The sequence below is a fragment of the Stigmatopora argus genome, chromosome 21 (genome assembly GCF_051989625.1).
Source record: "Stigmatopora argus isolate UIUO_Sarg chromosome 21, RoL_Sarg_1.0, whole genome shotgun sequence".
In the NCBI taxonomy this organism is placed as follows: Eukaryota; Metazoa; Chordata; class Actinopteri; order Syngnathiformes; family Syngnathidae; genus Stigmatopora; species Stigmatopora argus.
In genome coordinates this window covers 85,245-100,186 of record NC_135407.1, presented here as the reverse complement: position 1 = coordinate 100,186, position 14,942 = coordinate 85,245, and the positions used below count along the sequence as shown (strand labels likewise).

General features: G+C 57.4%; 3 protein-coding genes across 3 annotated transcripts; 1 reads left to right on the top strand and 2 right to left on the bottom strand.

Moving 5' to 3' along the window:
* Positions 1 to 585: 585 nt before the first annotated feature.
* On the bottom strand, positions 586 to 4,844 carry fkbp9 (FKBP prolyl isomerase 9). The gene is made up of 9 exons (XM_077591106.1): positions 4,466 to 4,844; positions 3,678 to 3,823; positions 3,362 to 3,551; positions 3,086 to 3,231; positions 2,822 to 3,011; positions 2,229 to 2,564; positions 1,995 to 2,140; positions 1,446 to 1,609; positions 586 to 1,363 (listed from the first exon to the last, which is right to left on the bottom strand). Exons 1-9 carry the CDS (start codon positions 4,666 to 4,668, stop codon positions 1,184 to 1,186), a joined length of 1,701 nt encoding a protein of 566 aa, XP_077447232.1. The 5' UTR covers positions 4,669 to 4,844; the 3' UTR covers positions 586 to 1,183.
* A 278-nt stretch (positions 4,845 to 5,122) lies between these two features.
* crtap (cartilage associated protein) lies at positions 5,123 to 7,729 on the top strand. The gene is made up of 7 exons (XM_077591339.1): positions 5,123 to 6,119; positions 6,237 to 6,386; positions 6,492 to 6,663; positions 6,782 to 6,910; positions 6,995 to 7,140; positions 7,255 to 7,338; positions 7,529 to 7,729. The coding sequence occupies exons 1-7, from the start codon at positions 5,664 to 5,666 to the stop codon at positions 7,568 to 7,570; spliced, it is 1,179 nt and encodes a 392-aa protein (XP_077447465.1). The 5' UTR covers positions 5,123 to 5,663; the 3' UTR covers positions 7,571 to 7,729.
* Positions 7,730 to 8,743: 1,014 nt separating this feature from the next.
* On the bottom strand, positions 8,744 to 14,676 carry susd5 (sushi domain containing 5). The gene is made up of 5 exons (XM_077591280.1): positions 14,199 to 14,676; positions 13,501 to 13,678; positions 12,433 to 12,542; positions 12,179 to 12,367; positions 8,744 to 11,644 (listed from the first exon to the last, which is right to left on the bottom strand). The coding sequence occupies exons 1-5, from the start codon at positions 14,287 to 14,289 to the stop codon at positions 9,702 to 9,704; spliced, it is 2,511 nt and encodes an 836-aa protein (XP_077447406.1). The 5' UTR covers positions 14,290 to 14,676; the 3' UTR covers positions 8,744 to 9,701.
* Positions 14,677 to 14,942: the final 266 nt, after the last annotated feature.

Sequence of the window (14,942 nt, the reverse complement as noted above, 5' to 3'; positions counted from 1 at the left end):
GGCAGACGCTACGGGTCTCACAAAGTATGGACAAATAGGCTTAAGGACAGCTTTTTTCCCACAGCCATCAGGACTCTGAATTTGCGTTAGCACGACACAACGACACAATCGCTTCTGTGTAATGACTTCGGGCTGATGTAACATGAAGGACGTTGGGCGCTGATCTGCCTCCTGCTGGCTGACTGAAGGTAAGTGAGAAGACAGTGAGAGGTAAGTGATCCATCCATATTCTTCTTTGTTGGCATCGGCGAGGCAAACCTTTTCGGAGTCGCGGGCATTTGGTTGCGCTCGGGGGGTGATGCCATGTAGCCATCACGGCAGAGTGCCAGCGAGTCTGAAACTATCACTTATTTGGGCCCTTGCCTGGGAAAGCATACTTTGTGGAGAAGCACCCAATTTGGTCCTACGCAGCTGGGTAGGGTGACAATTAGGCTTTTGTCGAGTCAATGATCATGACAAGCCTATGTCTGAATTTTTTTTTTTTTGCACTTGCAACATCCTAAAGTTGTGGAAAGCTTTCCTCACAGGTTGGAACCAAAACCACATATCAGGCCACTGCATTCATTTCATCAACAACACTTGTTCTTCTCTTTGTTTTTATTTCAAATTGGGGGAAAGACACAAGTTATGAGCGATTACAGCATATGCGTTGGTTGCTTGACGACGCGTGGCACGCCCCACTCCCCCGCCTCCAAACAGCCCATCAAACAATACAATACCTTCCTATTAGCATTAGTGTGGAAAACATTACAAGAAAACAACCAAAGTCCGTTTGCAAAGTGAATGGAGCGACTATCTGGCTTTGCGCTTGCACAATATATTCAAAGGGACTGGCATCCTAAAGGGATGCGATGAGTATCGCCACCTTAACGTTCGTCAACTTCAAAGTTGTGGTTCTCCGCGGCTAACCGTGACGTTGGCCGCGGCATTTCAACTTCCGAGAGGGCCAAGTGACTCTTGGCCCCTAGTTTGATGAAGACACGTGGTCCAGGGAAATCCATGTGGAAATCAACTGACTGTACAGTGGAGAAAGAGAAGAGAAAAAGAGCGATGGCTCGGTGGGTGCCCGAGATGCCCCGCGGCACTTTTTGCACGGACCCCAATCCAAAGCCAACGGAAGATCTCCTGCGGCACATTCCGCCATTGGGCCGGTCCAAAGACGTCGGGCCTCCTCGCCATCTGGTCATAGTTCGTCGTGCGAGGCGGCCTCGTCGGCTTTGAGCCTGAACTCGGCGGCGGTGATCTTGCCGTCGCCGTCGCGGTCTTGGTTGTCGAACATGTTGTCGATGATGCGTTGCGCCTGGAAGCCGGGCGCCAGGCGCCCTCTGCCTTCGCTCACCTGCTGCAGGATGTAGTCGGCGAACTAGGAGAAGACGGAAACGGTGGCTCCGTGACCGTGGGCCGCGTGCCAGCGCCGCCGCCGGCTGCTTTTCCAGGCCGCTTACCTCGTCGCGTTCCACCTGCTGGTTCTTGTCGCCGTCCATCTCCGTGAACAGGTCGCCGCTCACCTCCTGGTTCCAGATGAACATGTAGCCTTCGGGGAGGCCGTCCTCCAGGTCCATCAACTCAATGTCAAAGACCATAACCGCGCTGCCGGGAACCTCGTCCACTGGGCGAGGGGAGGGGAGGGCGATATTAGGACATGTATTTGTCAGCCGCGAGCGCACGTTTGCCTTCGCTTTCGGACTGGACCTTTCCAAGTTACACAACCACACACACACAAGTTACGTGCTCTGTGGTGTCCTAGTTCACCTTGGTTATGTTTTCTTCCTCAATCTCTCACACACCGTTTTTTTTTTTCCTTTTCTAACCCGAACCCTAACCCTTCCAACCAGTTGACCCACAAGAGACAAACGTCCGGGGACTCGACCCCGACGGCTCCGTCCGTCCGTCCCGGAGGCCCGTGAACAAGCGGCGGGGGGGTGGCCGGATGCCGGCGGCGGGCGAGGAAGGGCCGAGCGGAGGCTGCTCCGTGGGTCTGTTTGGCCACTTACCGACTCCTTGTTCGCCGTATCCCAGGTGCGGGGGCACCAGCAGGTGGCGGCGCTCTCCCACGCACATTCCCAGCAGGCCCTCCTCCATCCCGGGCACCACCTGATTGGCACCCAGCACGATGTCGTACGTCTTTCCGTACTTGTGCCTGGCGTCACAAATGAGAAAAGCGGCAAAAAGTGGAAGGCCGGGATCGGTGGCCATTTCGCCGTCTCCGCCTCCGCCTCGACCCTCACGTGGAATCGATGGGGGTCCCGTCCATGAGGGTGGCGTTGTAGTGGTACTTGACAAAGTCGCCCTTCTTGGTCAGCTTGGCGCAAAGCTCGGGCTTGCCGGTCACCGTGACGGCCACGCCGTCCGACGGGTTGTGGAAGTCCACCACCAGCACGTCGAAAACCAGCACGGCCGAGCCGGGGATCTTGGAGCCGGTGCCCTCCTCGCCGTAGGCCAGGTGCGGCGGGACGGTGACGGTTCTCCGCTCGCCCACGCACACGCCGACCATGGCCTCGTCCATGCCGGCGATGAGGTAGCCGCGACCCACGTAGGTGTCGTACGTGCGGTTACGCGAGTAGCTGCGGGACGAGGAAGAAGGGCAAAATGGTCGCGGTCAATTGGCGTCGGGGCGGCTCGTGACGTGCCAAACGCTGGGAGGAAAGTTGGTGTTTTTTCGCTACTTTGCTTTTGCTCAAATGCCGACTTGCCCGACGCCAAATAGCTATTCACGTCAGAGAAGATGGAGAGAACAAACATGGCGCCAAACAGATGGTACGGCGACTCCCGCCCAGACCCGCCGGCGGAGGTACGGTGGCCCACGGCCGTCTTCACGCACCTGGAGTCGAAGAAGGTCCCGTCCAGGAGGCTGCCGTTGTAGTGGTAGCGCACAAAGTCTCCCGGGACCGACTGGCGGGGACACGAGTCGGGTACGTGGCGGTTGGTGAGGGTGATGCCGTCGCTGGGGTTGTGCAGATCCAGGAGGACCACGTCGAAGACCAGGGACGCCTGAGCGGGAATGTCGCTGCCTGAAGGCGGCGCCAAGGGGACACGCCGTTAGGAGAGACGGCCCTCCGTGGCTTTTGAGCACATAGCGACTCACCGTCTCCGTTCTCGCCGTACGCCAGCGAGGGGGGCATGGTGAGCACGCGCCTCTCGCCCACGCACATGCCCAGGAGGCCCTGATCCATGCCGGCGATCAGCCAGCCGATGCCCACGTAGGTGTCGTACGTCCGCATTCGGGTGTGACTGGAGGAGAGGAGGGCGTCGGGACGCGTTAACGGTTTGCCGGGGGAATCATCAGATTGAGTTTAATTTTTTTTTTTTTGAAAGGCGATAGAGTGCACACTTTTTTCCGGCCAGGGGACGCGACGCGTACCTGGAGTCAAAGAGCGTCCCGTCGAGCAGCGTGCCGTTGTAGTGGTAGCGCACGTAGTCGGACACGGCCACCTTCCGCGGGCAAGCGGCGGGGGCGTGATACGTGTCGATCCGCACGCCGTCCTCGGGGTTCCACACGTCCAGCAGCAGCACGTCAAAGTGGAGGACGGCGTCGGCCGGGACCAGGTCACCTGAGGAGCACGGCGTCCCGGCTTGAGCACGGCGTCCCGGCTTGAGCACGGCGTCCCGGCTCGAGCACGGCGTCCCGGCTCCACCCGGCGGCCTTTGCCCTCGCCAAAGGCCCCGCCCCGACTCACCGTATCCTCGCTCCCCGTAGGCCAGCCGCGGTGGAATTTTCACCAGCCGTCTCTCGTTGACGCACATGCCCAGCAGGGCTTTGTCCATGCCCTGGATCAGCTGGCCCTTGCCCACAAACACGTTGTAGGTGGCGCCGCGGTCGTAACTGCAACGACGCAAGTGGACGTTGGCTGGGCGGAATGCTATTCCACTGGACTGGACAGAGTATAGTGAAGAGGGGGAATATTTCCCGTCTTTCCCCTTTTTCAATCAAAATGATCTATTGATCAGCACCATTGTAAAAGCTGTCAATTCAGTCATTGATTAATTTTGGCAGCCTAGTTGGAGGACATAACGGCCATCCGGATGAAATTGACACTACGACAAAAAATGAGTTTGACACGCCTGCACTAAATGGACCTTGGTAAAGTGAACCTGAACCAATCTGTCCTTGGTTTGAGCAATTAAAAAAGATATATGTTATTAGATAGTAATAAGGGGGATGCCGTTCACTTTATTGAATGGAAGGACGGTTCCTTTCCGTTGTGGTCCAAAGAACCTCAACCGCTTTGGATTAGACTTTGTTGTTTATTATTATAATAATATTTTGTGTTATGCCATTTGTACAGACAGCTTCGAAATGTTGCTTGCTTGCCTGCCCGTCTGACTGACTAACTGCCTGCCTGCCGGCCTGCCTGCCTGCCTGCCTGCCTGCGTGGCTCTCGGGACCAACCCCAGCGATCCACGAACGTGCGGTAGACCAAGCGGACCAAGCGGGCAAAGCGGGAAAAGCATGTGCGCAATTCACCTGGAGTCGAACTTCTTGCCGTCCGGAAACATGCCATTGTAGTGGTACCGGACGTAGTCCCCCACTTGGACGGCGCGCGCACACTTGTCGGGAACGAAAGTCTTCTCGATGACCATGTCGTCTAACGGAACCAGAGGGGCGCTGCAGGCGGCCAGCGCGACCAGAACCGCCAACCAGCACAATCCGTCGACGTCTCGCACCATTTTATTTGCTGCGCCTTCAGACTGTGAGGAGGAGAAACTAAAAACTTGTTCTGTGCTCCCCTTCTTCCCCCTTTCCTTGCAGTCTTCGCCGACTTGGCCCGAAGTTCTGCCTTCCCGGTCCCGGTCCCGGTCCCTGTCCCTGTGCTTGAAGGACCTGCAGTCAAGCTTGTTGATGGCATGTCATGTCGACATCCGGTTGGGACATCTGAAATAAACCCTTCATTGTGGATGATGACATCTGAAATAAACCCTTCATTGTGAAGGCTTTGATTAAATGCAGATGAATCAAACTCATCATTAGCCGTGAACAAAAGTTGGTGTTTTTTGTTTTGTTTTACCCGAGACAAGGGAGAATGGAGTTTTGGCTTCTTTTCTTTTGACTACTTCCGTTAGAAAGCGCGGCTATATCGACGCGAGCTTGTCACGCCCCTGAGCTTGAACGGGAGCCGCTTTTTTTTCGGGGTACCACGTAGCGCACATGCGCATTAAAGCCTCGGCAAAGTGTCAACGTGGTAAGAGTCTCCACGTATCCACGTAATCATATGGCAGGACTTTTCCGCTTTTACGACACGGTTGGCTAAAAGCTAACGACAACATTCGGTTTTTATTTATTTATTGACAAAACGGTTCATTTTAGCCCGAATTGGGGCCGTGTTGGAAGAACTTTGGCGAGAGCAAATGAATGCCTCTACGTGGCAGTGGGAGGGGCAGGCGGCTTCTAATTAGACACCGAGAGAGCCGACCTGGACGAGCGATAACGAGTCAACTTCCACACAGTTGAAGGAATGTACATTCGTCGTGTTTCGACGTGAGCGGCGCTCTCCCTCCCGCAAGTTGGGATTTGAAAGGTTGTGTGTAGGAGGGGGGGGTTGGCGCCGAGGGCGGAGAGCCTCGCTGCGGCTACGTCTATCGAGTCCGAGTCCAGTCGAGTGTAGGAGGGCAGGCCAGTCGGCGGGCAAAAAGAAAGGGCTCGAGTCAGCAAGCACGAAAGCAAGATGGCCCCCTCTGCGGCGTCGTGCTTTCTTCTCATCGCTCTCGTCGCTCTCGGCGCGGTCCAGTGCCAGTACGAAAAGTACAGCTTCCGGAGCTTCCCCCGCAGCGAACTCATGCCGCTGGAGTCGGCCTACAAGTACGGGCTGGAGCAGTACACGGCCGAGAAGTGGGGGGAGGCGGCGGACTTCCTGGAGGTCTCCCTGCGCCTCCACCGCCTGCTGCGGGACAGCGAGGCCTTCTGCAACCTCAACTGCAGCTCGGCCCGGCGGCCCGACGAGAGCCGCTTCGCCGACTTCCCCGAGCTGCGGGCCTTCGGCAACGTCATGCTCCGGGCCCGCTGTCTCAAGCGCTGCAAGGGGGGGCTGCCGGCCTTCCGCCAGAGCCCCCCGCCCCGAGACACCCTGGACGACTTTGACGCCAGGGAGCCCTACCGCTACCTGCAGTACGCCTACTTTAAGGTGAGGACGAGGCACGCCGGAAGTTCCCCAACCCAAACAAAAGTCCACGTGTTGTACTAGTTGGCCACGTAACCGTACTAGTTGGCGTATTTGTGACGCGCGACTCGGGCTCCTCAGTCCGACAGGCTGGCTAAAGCCGTGTCGGCTGCTCACACGTTCCTGCTCAAGCATCCCAACGACGAGATGATGCAGAAGAACATGGCCTACTACAAGAGCCTGCCGGGGGCCGAAGAGCACCTGAAAGATCTGGAGACCAAATCCTACGAGGTGAGCCTGGAATGGTCCTCGACCGACCGACCGACCGACGGGGGTGGCTAAAGCCACCGACCGACCGAGCGAGCGGCCCCTCCGGCCTTCCGGCCTTTGTTTTAGACTTTGTTTGTTCGCGCCGTCCGGGCGTACAACGGCGACAACTTCCGGACGTCGGTGTCCGACATGGAACTGGCCCTGCGGGACTTCTTCAAGGTCTACGACGAGTGCCTGGCTGCCTCTGAAGGACCCCGCGACATCACCGAGTTCAAGGACTTTTACGCCAATATAGCCGGTCAGTGTGGAGGAAAAACAAAAAAAGAAAGATCATAATGAGATCCCGGAAAACTAGGTCGACTGCTAAAGATGCGCCAACAGAAGATGAAATGAAGTCTCCGTCTCGTCCTCTCTAGATCACTACACGGAGGTCCTGAAGAGAAAAGTGCAGTGCGAGAGCGACCTCACGCCCATGGTGGGGGGCTTTGTGGTGGACAAGTTTGTGGCCACCATGTACCATTACCTGCAGTTCGCCTACTTCAAGCGTAAGTAGCCGCCAGAGTTGCCGGGGCGGGGCCCACCTGAAAAGGGGGGAAAAAAACTCTAACCGGTCCATTTTGTGCCCGCAGTTAACGACCTGAAGAACGCGGTGCCGTGCGCCGCCAGCTACCTTCTCTTTGACCCCGCCGACGAGGTGATGAACAACAACGTAGCCTACTACAAGTTCCACAAGGACAAGTGGGAGCTCACCGACCAAGACTTCTTACCCAGAGCGGTCTGTCTGTTTTTTCTGTTTGTTTGTCTGTCGGTCTGTCTGTCCGTCCGACCGACCGACCGACCGTCACCGGCCCACTCGCTAGAACAATAACATTTTGCGTATGTGCTGTAGGAGGCGGTCCGCTACTACAACCAAACCACCATGCAAGAGGAAATGTTGGACTTCTCCAGCAAGCATCTGGCCAGTGATGACGAGGTGACTTTTGCTTCCTTGACGGCTGCAATGTCGCAAAAGTCCACCAGGGGGTAGCAAATCGCGCAAATTGGCAGGGGGTGGGGGGCGCTGGAGGTTCGTCCCGGCTCACTCTGGCACATCGAGATACTGTGTTTAGCATCTTCCTTTTGAATTTGATCTCATCCCGTCTTTCTCTGTGTGTCATCCGCAGGGGGAGGTGGTGGAGTTTATCGACGAGTTTCTCGAACCCTGAAAACCGAGCGCCCGCTGTATTTATTGACATTTGCTCTTCCATTTTCCCTCTTTGTTAAGCCTCGAAGTCGTCCGTCGTGCTTGCCGTTACGCAAACGAACGGACAAATGAATTTGTCCCCCGTTTGATAAGTTTTCCAATAAAAGACGTTGCCAAAACACCAGGGTGGTTTTCCTTGACCCCAAAATGCTCTTTGTGCGAAAAAGAGGAGAAGGTGCGTTCCTTCCGAGGGAGGCCGGAATCAGAGCGGATGGCCACGCACGTATGCACGTACGCACGCAAAAGCAAGCACGTGTTGAATGGTCTCCGAACATCGAGTCTCTGTGCAGTTTGTCACACTGGCGTGTGACACGGGGGAAATTCTCTCGTGTTTTAGCCTGTGGAATCCTTTGAAAAAGAGCAAAGGCCGCAGACCGGAGATGTCACCGTAGCCGCTACGCGTTTGCTTGGAATCAAAGCGTGCGCGCGCGTGCTAACCTGGAGGCTCTTTTTGGTCACTATGCGTGCTTGCTCCGGAGGCTAACAAGGCCACAAATCAAGATAATAAAAAGTTGGCCCGAGGACGCCCTTTCTCAGCTGCAGGACTGTTTTTCCCACACCAACTGGGAACTTTTCAAACACCACAACCTCCAGGACTACACGGACACTGTACTTTCCTACATCAAAAACTGCACGGCCAACGTCACCGTTAATAAACGGATACGGATTTTTCCCCAACCAAAAACCCTGGATGACCAAGGAGACACGGGCACTCGTCAAATGCCGCAACACCGCCTTCGGTAACATGAAGGACGTTGGGCGCTGATCTGCCTCCTGCTGGCTGACTGAAGGTAAGTGAGAAGACAGTGAGAGGTAAGTGATCCATTTGATTCTTTGTTGGCATCGGCGAGGCAAACCTTTTCTGCAGTCGCCGGGACTTGGTTGCGCTCGGGGGGGGGTGATGCCATGTATCCATGTGTCTGAAATGATCACTTATTTGGGCCTTTTGCCGGGTAGGCGCACTTTGTGGAGAGGCACTACCAATTTGGTCCTACGCAGCTGGGTAGGATGACAATTAGGCTTTTGTCGAGTCAATGATGATGACAAAGCCTATGTCTGATTATCATTATTATTATTATGAAGAACAAGGCCCAGTCACACACCTTTAGGACTTTATTAGGAGCAACAGGTCACACAAAGCCTCCATCTTAACAACAACAAGCAAGAAAAAGTGATTTGCCAGAATAGGTATGCCCGACGTCACCCCATATCCTGGCATGGGAACAAATGGAGACGACTACACACTTGGCGGATACATTTCACACAGCGTTATGGGTCTCTAAACACAATTGCCTACCGCCAGTACTAATCACATGGAGTATATGTATATCAGCTGTTACATTCATCATCACGACGCAAAGCAAAGGGCGATCTTTTTTGGACCGAGTCATTTTCTCGCTAAACATTTGAAGGGAACGCATGGCGTGACGCACCACCCACCAACCGGGCAATAAATGAGGCTTGGACGAGGGCGCTAAATCAAGCTCAAATAGGACATTGTGCAACGGGTTCCTCAAAGGTGGCCCCGCCCCGCCCCGCCCCCGGGAGCCGGTCCCCTTTTGACGTGGCCGGCCTGGTCCACGGCTGAAATTTCAAACCGTCGTGCACAATCTACGGCGAAAGGGAACCCGAATGAAAAATGGTACGCTTGGATGACAAAAAAAATTAAAGATGGAACACACGGGATTATGATGGCTGGGTTAGGGTCGTTAAGGAGTTAGGGTGAGGATGGCCGGCTAATCCGCCAAAGAACTAAGACGGACAGGCGTACTTTACAGTCATTCTTAGCTCCTCTCACTTTGGCTAGCTTCTCTTCTCTTTGGATTTCCCTACAAAAAGTTGCTCCCTCCAACGTGCTAACCTGCCGGCTAAGGGGGAGGGGTCTCGCCTCGTCAATGCATCGGCCGCACCGGAATGTCCCCTCTGGTGAAAATGGACCCAAGACACGTATAGTCAAAAAATCACCCAGAGGGATACTCCTTGGCTTGGCCTAGGGAGCGTCAGTCCAGCGCCAGTCCGTCCTCTCTCGTCGCTCCCCCCTTGCCCCACATCCTGTTGCAAACGCCACCACCCCCTCCCCCAAGAGTCCGTCCTCAAACTTTCTGCCGCATCTCCATTTGCTGTCCTTTCCCGTCGCAGACGGAGCTCTTCCGCTGCCGCCGACGGTAGCACCAGACGCCGGCGGCCGCGGCGGCGGCCAGCACGCAGGCCGCCGCCACCACGGCCGCCACGGCGGGGCCCCCGCGCGAGGTGCCGGGCGGCGGCGGCGGGCAGTCGTCCCCGACGCACGCCGCCTCGCCCCTCTCGCCCTCCATCTCGCCACGCTCGCCGGTCTGGCCGGGCAAGTCGAGGGCGCGCTCCCCCGTGGGGCCGTCGGGGCTTTCGCCTTCCCGGGCCGGGTGCGGAAGGGGGCGGCGGGTGAGGTCCAGGAGCCAAGAACGGGTGGGCGCCTCCTGCTGCGTGTCGTACTCGGGCGCGTCCCAAGACGAGGATGACGAGGGGCTTTCCGGAAGAGCGCTTTCCCTCTGCTCGGACTCGGGCGGCGCCGGGACGCCGGCGTCGAGGGCGTCGGGGCCCGCTTCGTCCAACTCGTTAGGGCGGACGGCCACCGGGTGCCCGTCCAGCCAGGTCTCATCCGCGACATCCCGGGTGGCGTTCGGACTCGTTTGGCCCCTTTCGTCGTCGTCTCCCGGACTGCCGTGGTCGCGTCTTCCGTCGTCGCTATCGGTGGCTTCTTCTCGGCCGTCGTAGCGGTGATCACGATCATCGTTGTCTTTGCGGTAGCGTTCGTCTTCATCCCTGTGGTCGTTTTCCTCATTCCGATGGTCGTTGTCGTCGTGTACCTCACGAATACTGTCGTCGTTATCGTCGTGTTCCTCGCGAATGCTGTCGTCGTTGTCGTCCCGAACGTCGTTAGCGTCATTATCGTCGTGATCCTCGTCGTGATGGACGTGATCGTCGTGATGGACGTGATCGACGTGATGGACGTGATCGTCGTGATCGACGTGATCGTCGTGATCGACGTGATCGTCGTGATCGACGTGATCGTCGTGATCGACGTGATCGTCGTGATCGACGTGATCGTCGTGATCGTCGTGATCGACGTGATCGTCGTGATCGACGTGATCGTCGTGATCGACGTGATCGTCGTGATCGACGTGATCGTCGTGATCGTCGTGATCGTCGTGATCGTCGTGATCGACGTGATCGTCGTGATCGACGTGATCGTCGTGATCGACGTGATCGACGTGATCGTCGTGATCGTCGTGATCGACGTGATCGTCGTGATCGACGTGATCGACGTGATCGTCGTGATCGTCGTCGTCGTCGTCGTCGTCGTCGCCGCCGCGGTAGCGTTCGTCCTCATCCCCGTGGTCGTTATCGCCGGGTTCCTCGCGAATGCGGTCGGCGCTCTCCTCCGAAGCGTCCGGTCGCTCCGGCACATCGACGCCATGTCCGTCGCCGCCGCGTTCCTCGGAGCTACGGTTCCGGCCGCCGTAGCGAACGTCTCGGCCCTCGCCGTGGCGCTCCGGGTCTTCCCGGCCGAGGGGAATTTGCGCCGCCCCTTGACTCACGTCTGGGGGACGGGAACTCTTTGGCCCGTCGTGGTCCGGGCTCCCCTCGCCGTAGGTCTGGCCAACGGGGTCTGCGGAAACCGGACGCTGCTCTTGCTGGAAGGTGTCAGAGGGGAACCAGAAGAGGTGTTTCTGAGACAGGAGGGAGACCGGCGGGTCCGCGGCGGACACCGTCGTCACCTGGCGTTCCTCCTCCGTCTTCCTGGCGGAATCCGCTTCCGTTGCGCCCGGCCTCGTCTCTTCGACGGCGGCGGCGGCGGCGGCGAACGGCGGCTCCCGCCGGGCGCCCGGATCCGCCCCTTCTCTCGGGAAGCCCGGCACCGGCGTTTGGGCTTCGGCCGTGGATTCCCGGAGTTCCCCGTCGGCCCGGGCGTCCCCGTTCGTCCCGTGGTCTTCTCTCCCGCGCTCCGCCTCGTCGTACGCGAAGCGGTCTTCGTAGTCCACGTGGGTCTCGGTGGAGTCTGCGGATACACAAAGGCCGTCAGTTCCGACGAGCTCCCGAAACGACGACGTTTCGGCGGAAAAGAAAAGTGTACGTGCGGTGCGAGCCCAGAATCGAGCAGGGTCCGGGACGTCTTAAAGCGACGCCAAAGGACCCAACCACCCGGGGCCGGCTAGCTGTCAGCATGTCAGCCTGCTGCTGCTGCTGCTGCTGCTGCTGCTCTTCCCACTCTCGTTTGTCCCTCCCTCCTGCCCTGCCGTTGGTTCGCGCAGCTGCGCGTGATTTGTAATTAGTCTCTGAGTTGTGTACTTAAACACCACTGAGTTTAGTATCATTGTCGGATGGTCTGCGTCCACGAGGAGGTGGCGCAATTCATCTAGTCCATTTCCAGCAAAGTACACGAGCGAGCGAGGGCTTGTCTTCTCTGGGCACGGCGAGCCGGCATGTCGCACCCGGGTGGCGCGGCGGCCCTTTTCCCCCGGACTCACAAGCGAGACATTGTTCCGGCAAACGGGCCGAAGGCCGAGCCGGCCTCCGCCCAAGAGACCCCTACCTTTGACGCACATCTGCACCAGTCCGTACCACTCGCCGCAGCTGTCGCACAGCAAGCTGAAGGCGCCGTGGCCGTCGGGCATGACGTAACCCGGCGAGCAGGCGTAGAGGAGCTCGTCGCCCAGTTCCAGCCCGCCGTGCGCCTGAAGACGGGCGTTGGGGAAGGACGGGGGGTCTCCGCAAGGCACGCCTGCGGCCCGCAGAAGGGTTAGGCGCGCCTCCCTCATTGGCCGTGCCCCCGGAAGCCCGGCTCACCTCGGTCTTTGACGCAGAAGCCGTGGGCCACGGCGCCGTCCCCCGTGGCGTTTTCCAGCCTCACGTCCACCGCTTTGGGCGAGCCCCCCGCATCGTGACACACCGTGGTCCTGGAACGAGAAGGCTCAGCTCCCAGGGAAGCGTCGGCTAAAAGTACGACCGCGCACGTCACGCGGAAGGCGCCGCGCATCCCACGGGAATCCGAACGGGAAATGAAACGCCGTGAAAAGGCATTTTGGAAAGAGACTCGCCGTAGTCGCTCCCGTGTGCGCGTAACAACGGCGCGGCCAACGGTTGCAACAAAAGCCTTCACCCACTGCGGCCCTTGAGGACCGGTTTGCCCACCCTGGGCTAGCTCAACCAAGCGTTGGCGTACAAAGCCGTCACGTCCGGCCAAATTTCCACATCCACGGAATGTGTGATAGCGGCCCCTTTGCCGAAGCACGGAGCGGTGGTAAGCGGTGGGCGGAACCCCGAGCGGAGTCTGACGCTGCGCTTTTTCCCGCCAGTGCGTTTGACACGTCCTCACCATGTTTCACACCTCAGCGTGTCCGGCATCTGTCTCTCGGTCTGCCCGTCTGTCTGCTTGCTTGTCTGCTTGCCGGCGTCCGTCTTTCAAGTCTGCTTGCCCGTCCTCCCGCTTGCCCGCTTGCCCGCTTGCCCGCTTGCCCGCTTGCCCGCTTGCCCGCTTGCCCGCCTGCCTGTCTGTCAGTCAGTCTACCTGCCCGCCTGCTCTCAGCCTTTAGCGCAGCCTGTTGGCCGCCACATGGCAGAAGCCAAAAGCGTGGGGCCCTTCCTTCCTTCCTTCCTTCCTTCTCATCTATCTTCTGGCTTTGACTTTGCAAGGAAACCAGTGATTTGGTCAAAAGTGGCGTCCAATGATTTCGCAATGGAACAACTGGCTTCCTCGGCGCCGTGCCGTCGCCGCCCCGCCTCCCGATGCCATCGGCGGCGTCCTCGGCCTCGCGCGGCGGCTTCTCTCCTCGTTTTTAACATCTCCATTTTTAACATTTTGACGTTTTTTTTTCTTCCCGGGTCGATCACCACCTCTTTGGACGGTTCGCTTACCCGACGGAGCCTCCGCGAAGCCAGCCGCGGGCGCACTGGGAAAAGTAACACTCGACGACGGCGTGCCTCAGCTCGGAGGCCGAGGCCGGCCGGGCCCGGCGGGCGGCGCAGGCCCTCTCCGCGTCCTCCGATCCGGAAGCGGACGACGAGTTCCCCAGCTCCACCACAAACACTCGACCTGCCGTGCACAATTGGACTCACTCAGCTCCTGACATTGTCACGGGGTGGAAGTTGTCCTTTTAAAAATCGAGCTCTTTGGGAAATGTTTGATAAATGCGGCACTTTCACGGTCATTAAAGCGAGTCATGAAAGCTTACTGGTGAATGACAAAAGTTCCGCCTAGCCGTAGCGTGCGTATAGCTTTCCTTTAGCTTCCTCCAACTCATTTCTTGGGCTTTAAAAATGGGGCGCAATGGACAAATCTCCAGAGTCAAGTCATTTGATGGGTGGAAAACATGTTTAAAAAGAGGTCCCGGTAGCATTTTCGCCAAATTTCCACTGCTCTTTTAGACACCAAGCAAAGACGCTCTGGCATCCCAATAGACCATACGTTTGCTCGGTCAAGTTTGACCAACAATAGACGGGATTTGAAAAGGAGAAAAGTTACAATGTAAGACGTGGGCTAAAAAGGACAGGCAAAAGTCCAGTCACGAGTGGAGCTTTATCCCCATTTTGTCTATGGATTTGTCCTCTCTTACCGTCAGCCTCGACAGCAGAAGCCAGTAAAAGACAAGCCAAGCACCCCCAGAAGGCCGGCATCCTTCTCCTCGCTGGATGGAGACTTTTCATTTGACTTCTTGTCTCCCTCCCCAAGACCGAGTCGTCCTCCCGCAAATGGGCCCCACTTCCTCCACAGGCGGCGGAGGTGAGAATGAGCGAGGGAGGAGGAGCGGGCGCGATATGAGGAGGAATGCCACCACGATGACGAAGAGCCAGGACGGGGCCAAGGGTCCCTCCCGTAAGTAAGCGGAGGACGAGGATGGGGCGAGGCCAAGGGTCCGCTAGGTAAGCGCTGTGAAAAGTGGCACCTACCGCATGAATGTTGCATACTTTCCAAGTTCTACACCACTTTCCTTTCCGTGGCAAATGAGAACATGATCAAACAAGGAGGAGCTTGAAGCTGATATACTCCTACCAACTCTGTAGTATACTGTCATTTCAGCCTCTGAGCTCGATCGGAATGGATACCAAATGTCTCACTGTCCTGACAGGAATTGATGACAAAGGGCACTTCCATTGAGCCTCTTGCGCCCATGTGGAAAGAATGAGAAGGACAAGGAGGTGTGTCCCCTGCCTCTGAACCGGAGTGAGCTGGGATAGGCTCCAGCACCCCCCGCAACCCTAAAAAAGGGGTTTCTGAAAATGAGATGAGATGAGATGAGATGAGATGAGATGAGATGAGATGAGATGAGATGAGATGAGATGAGTGAGATGATGGAGGG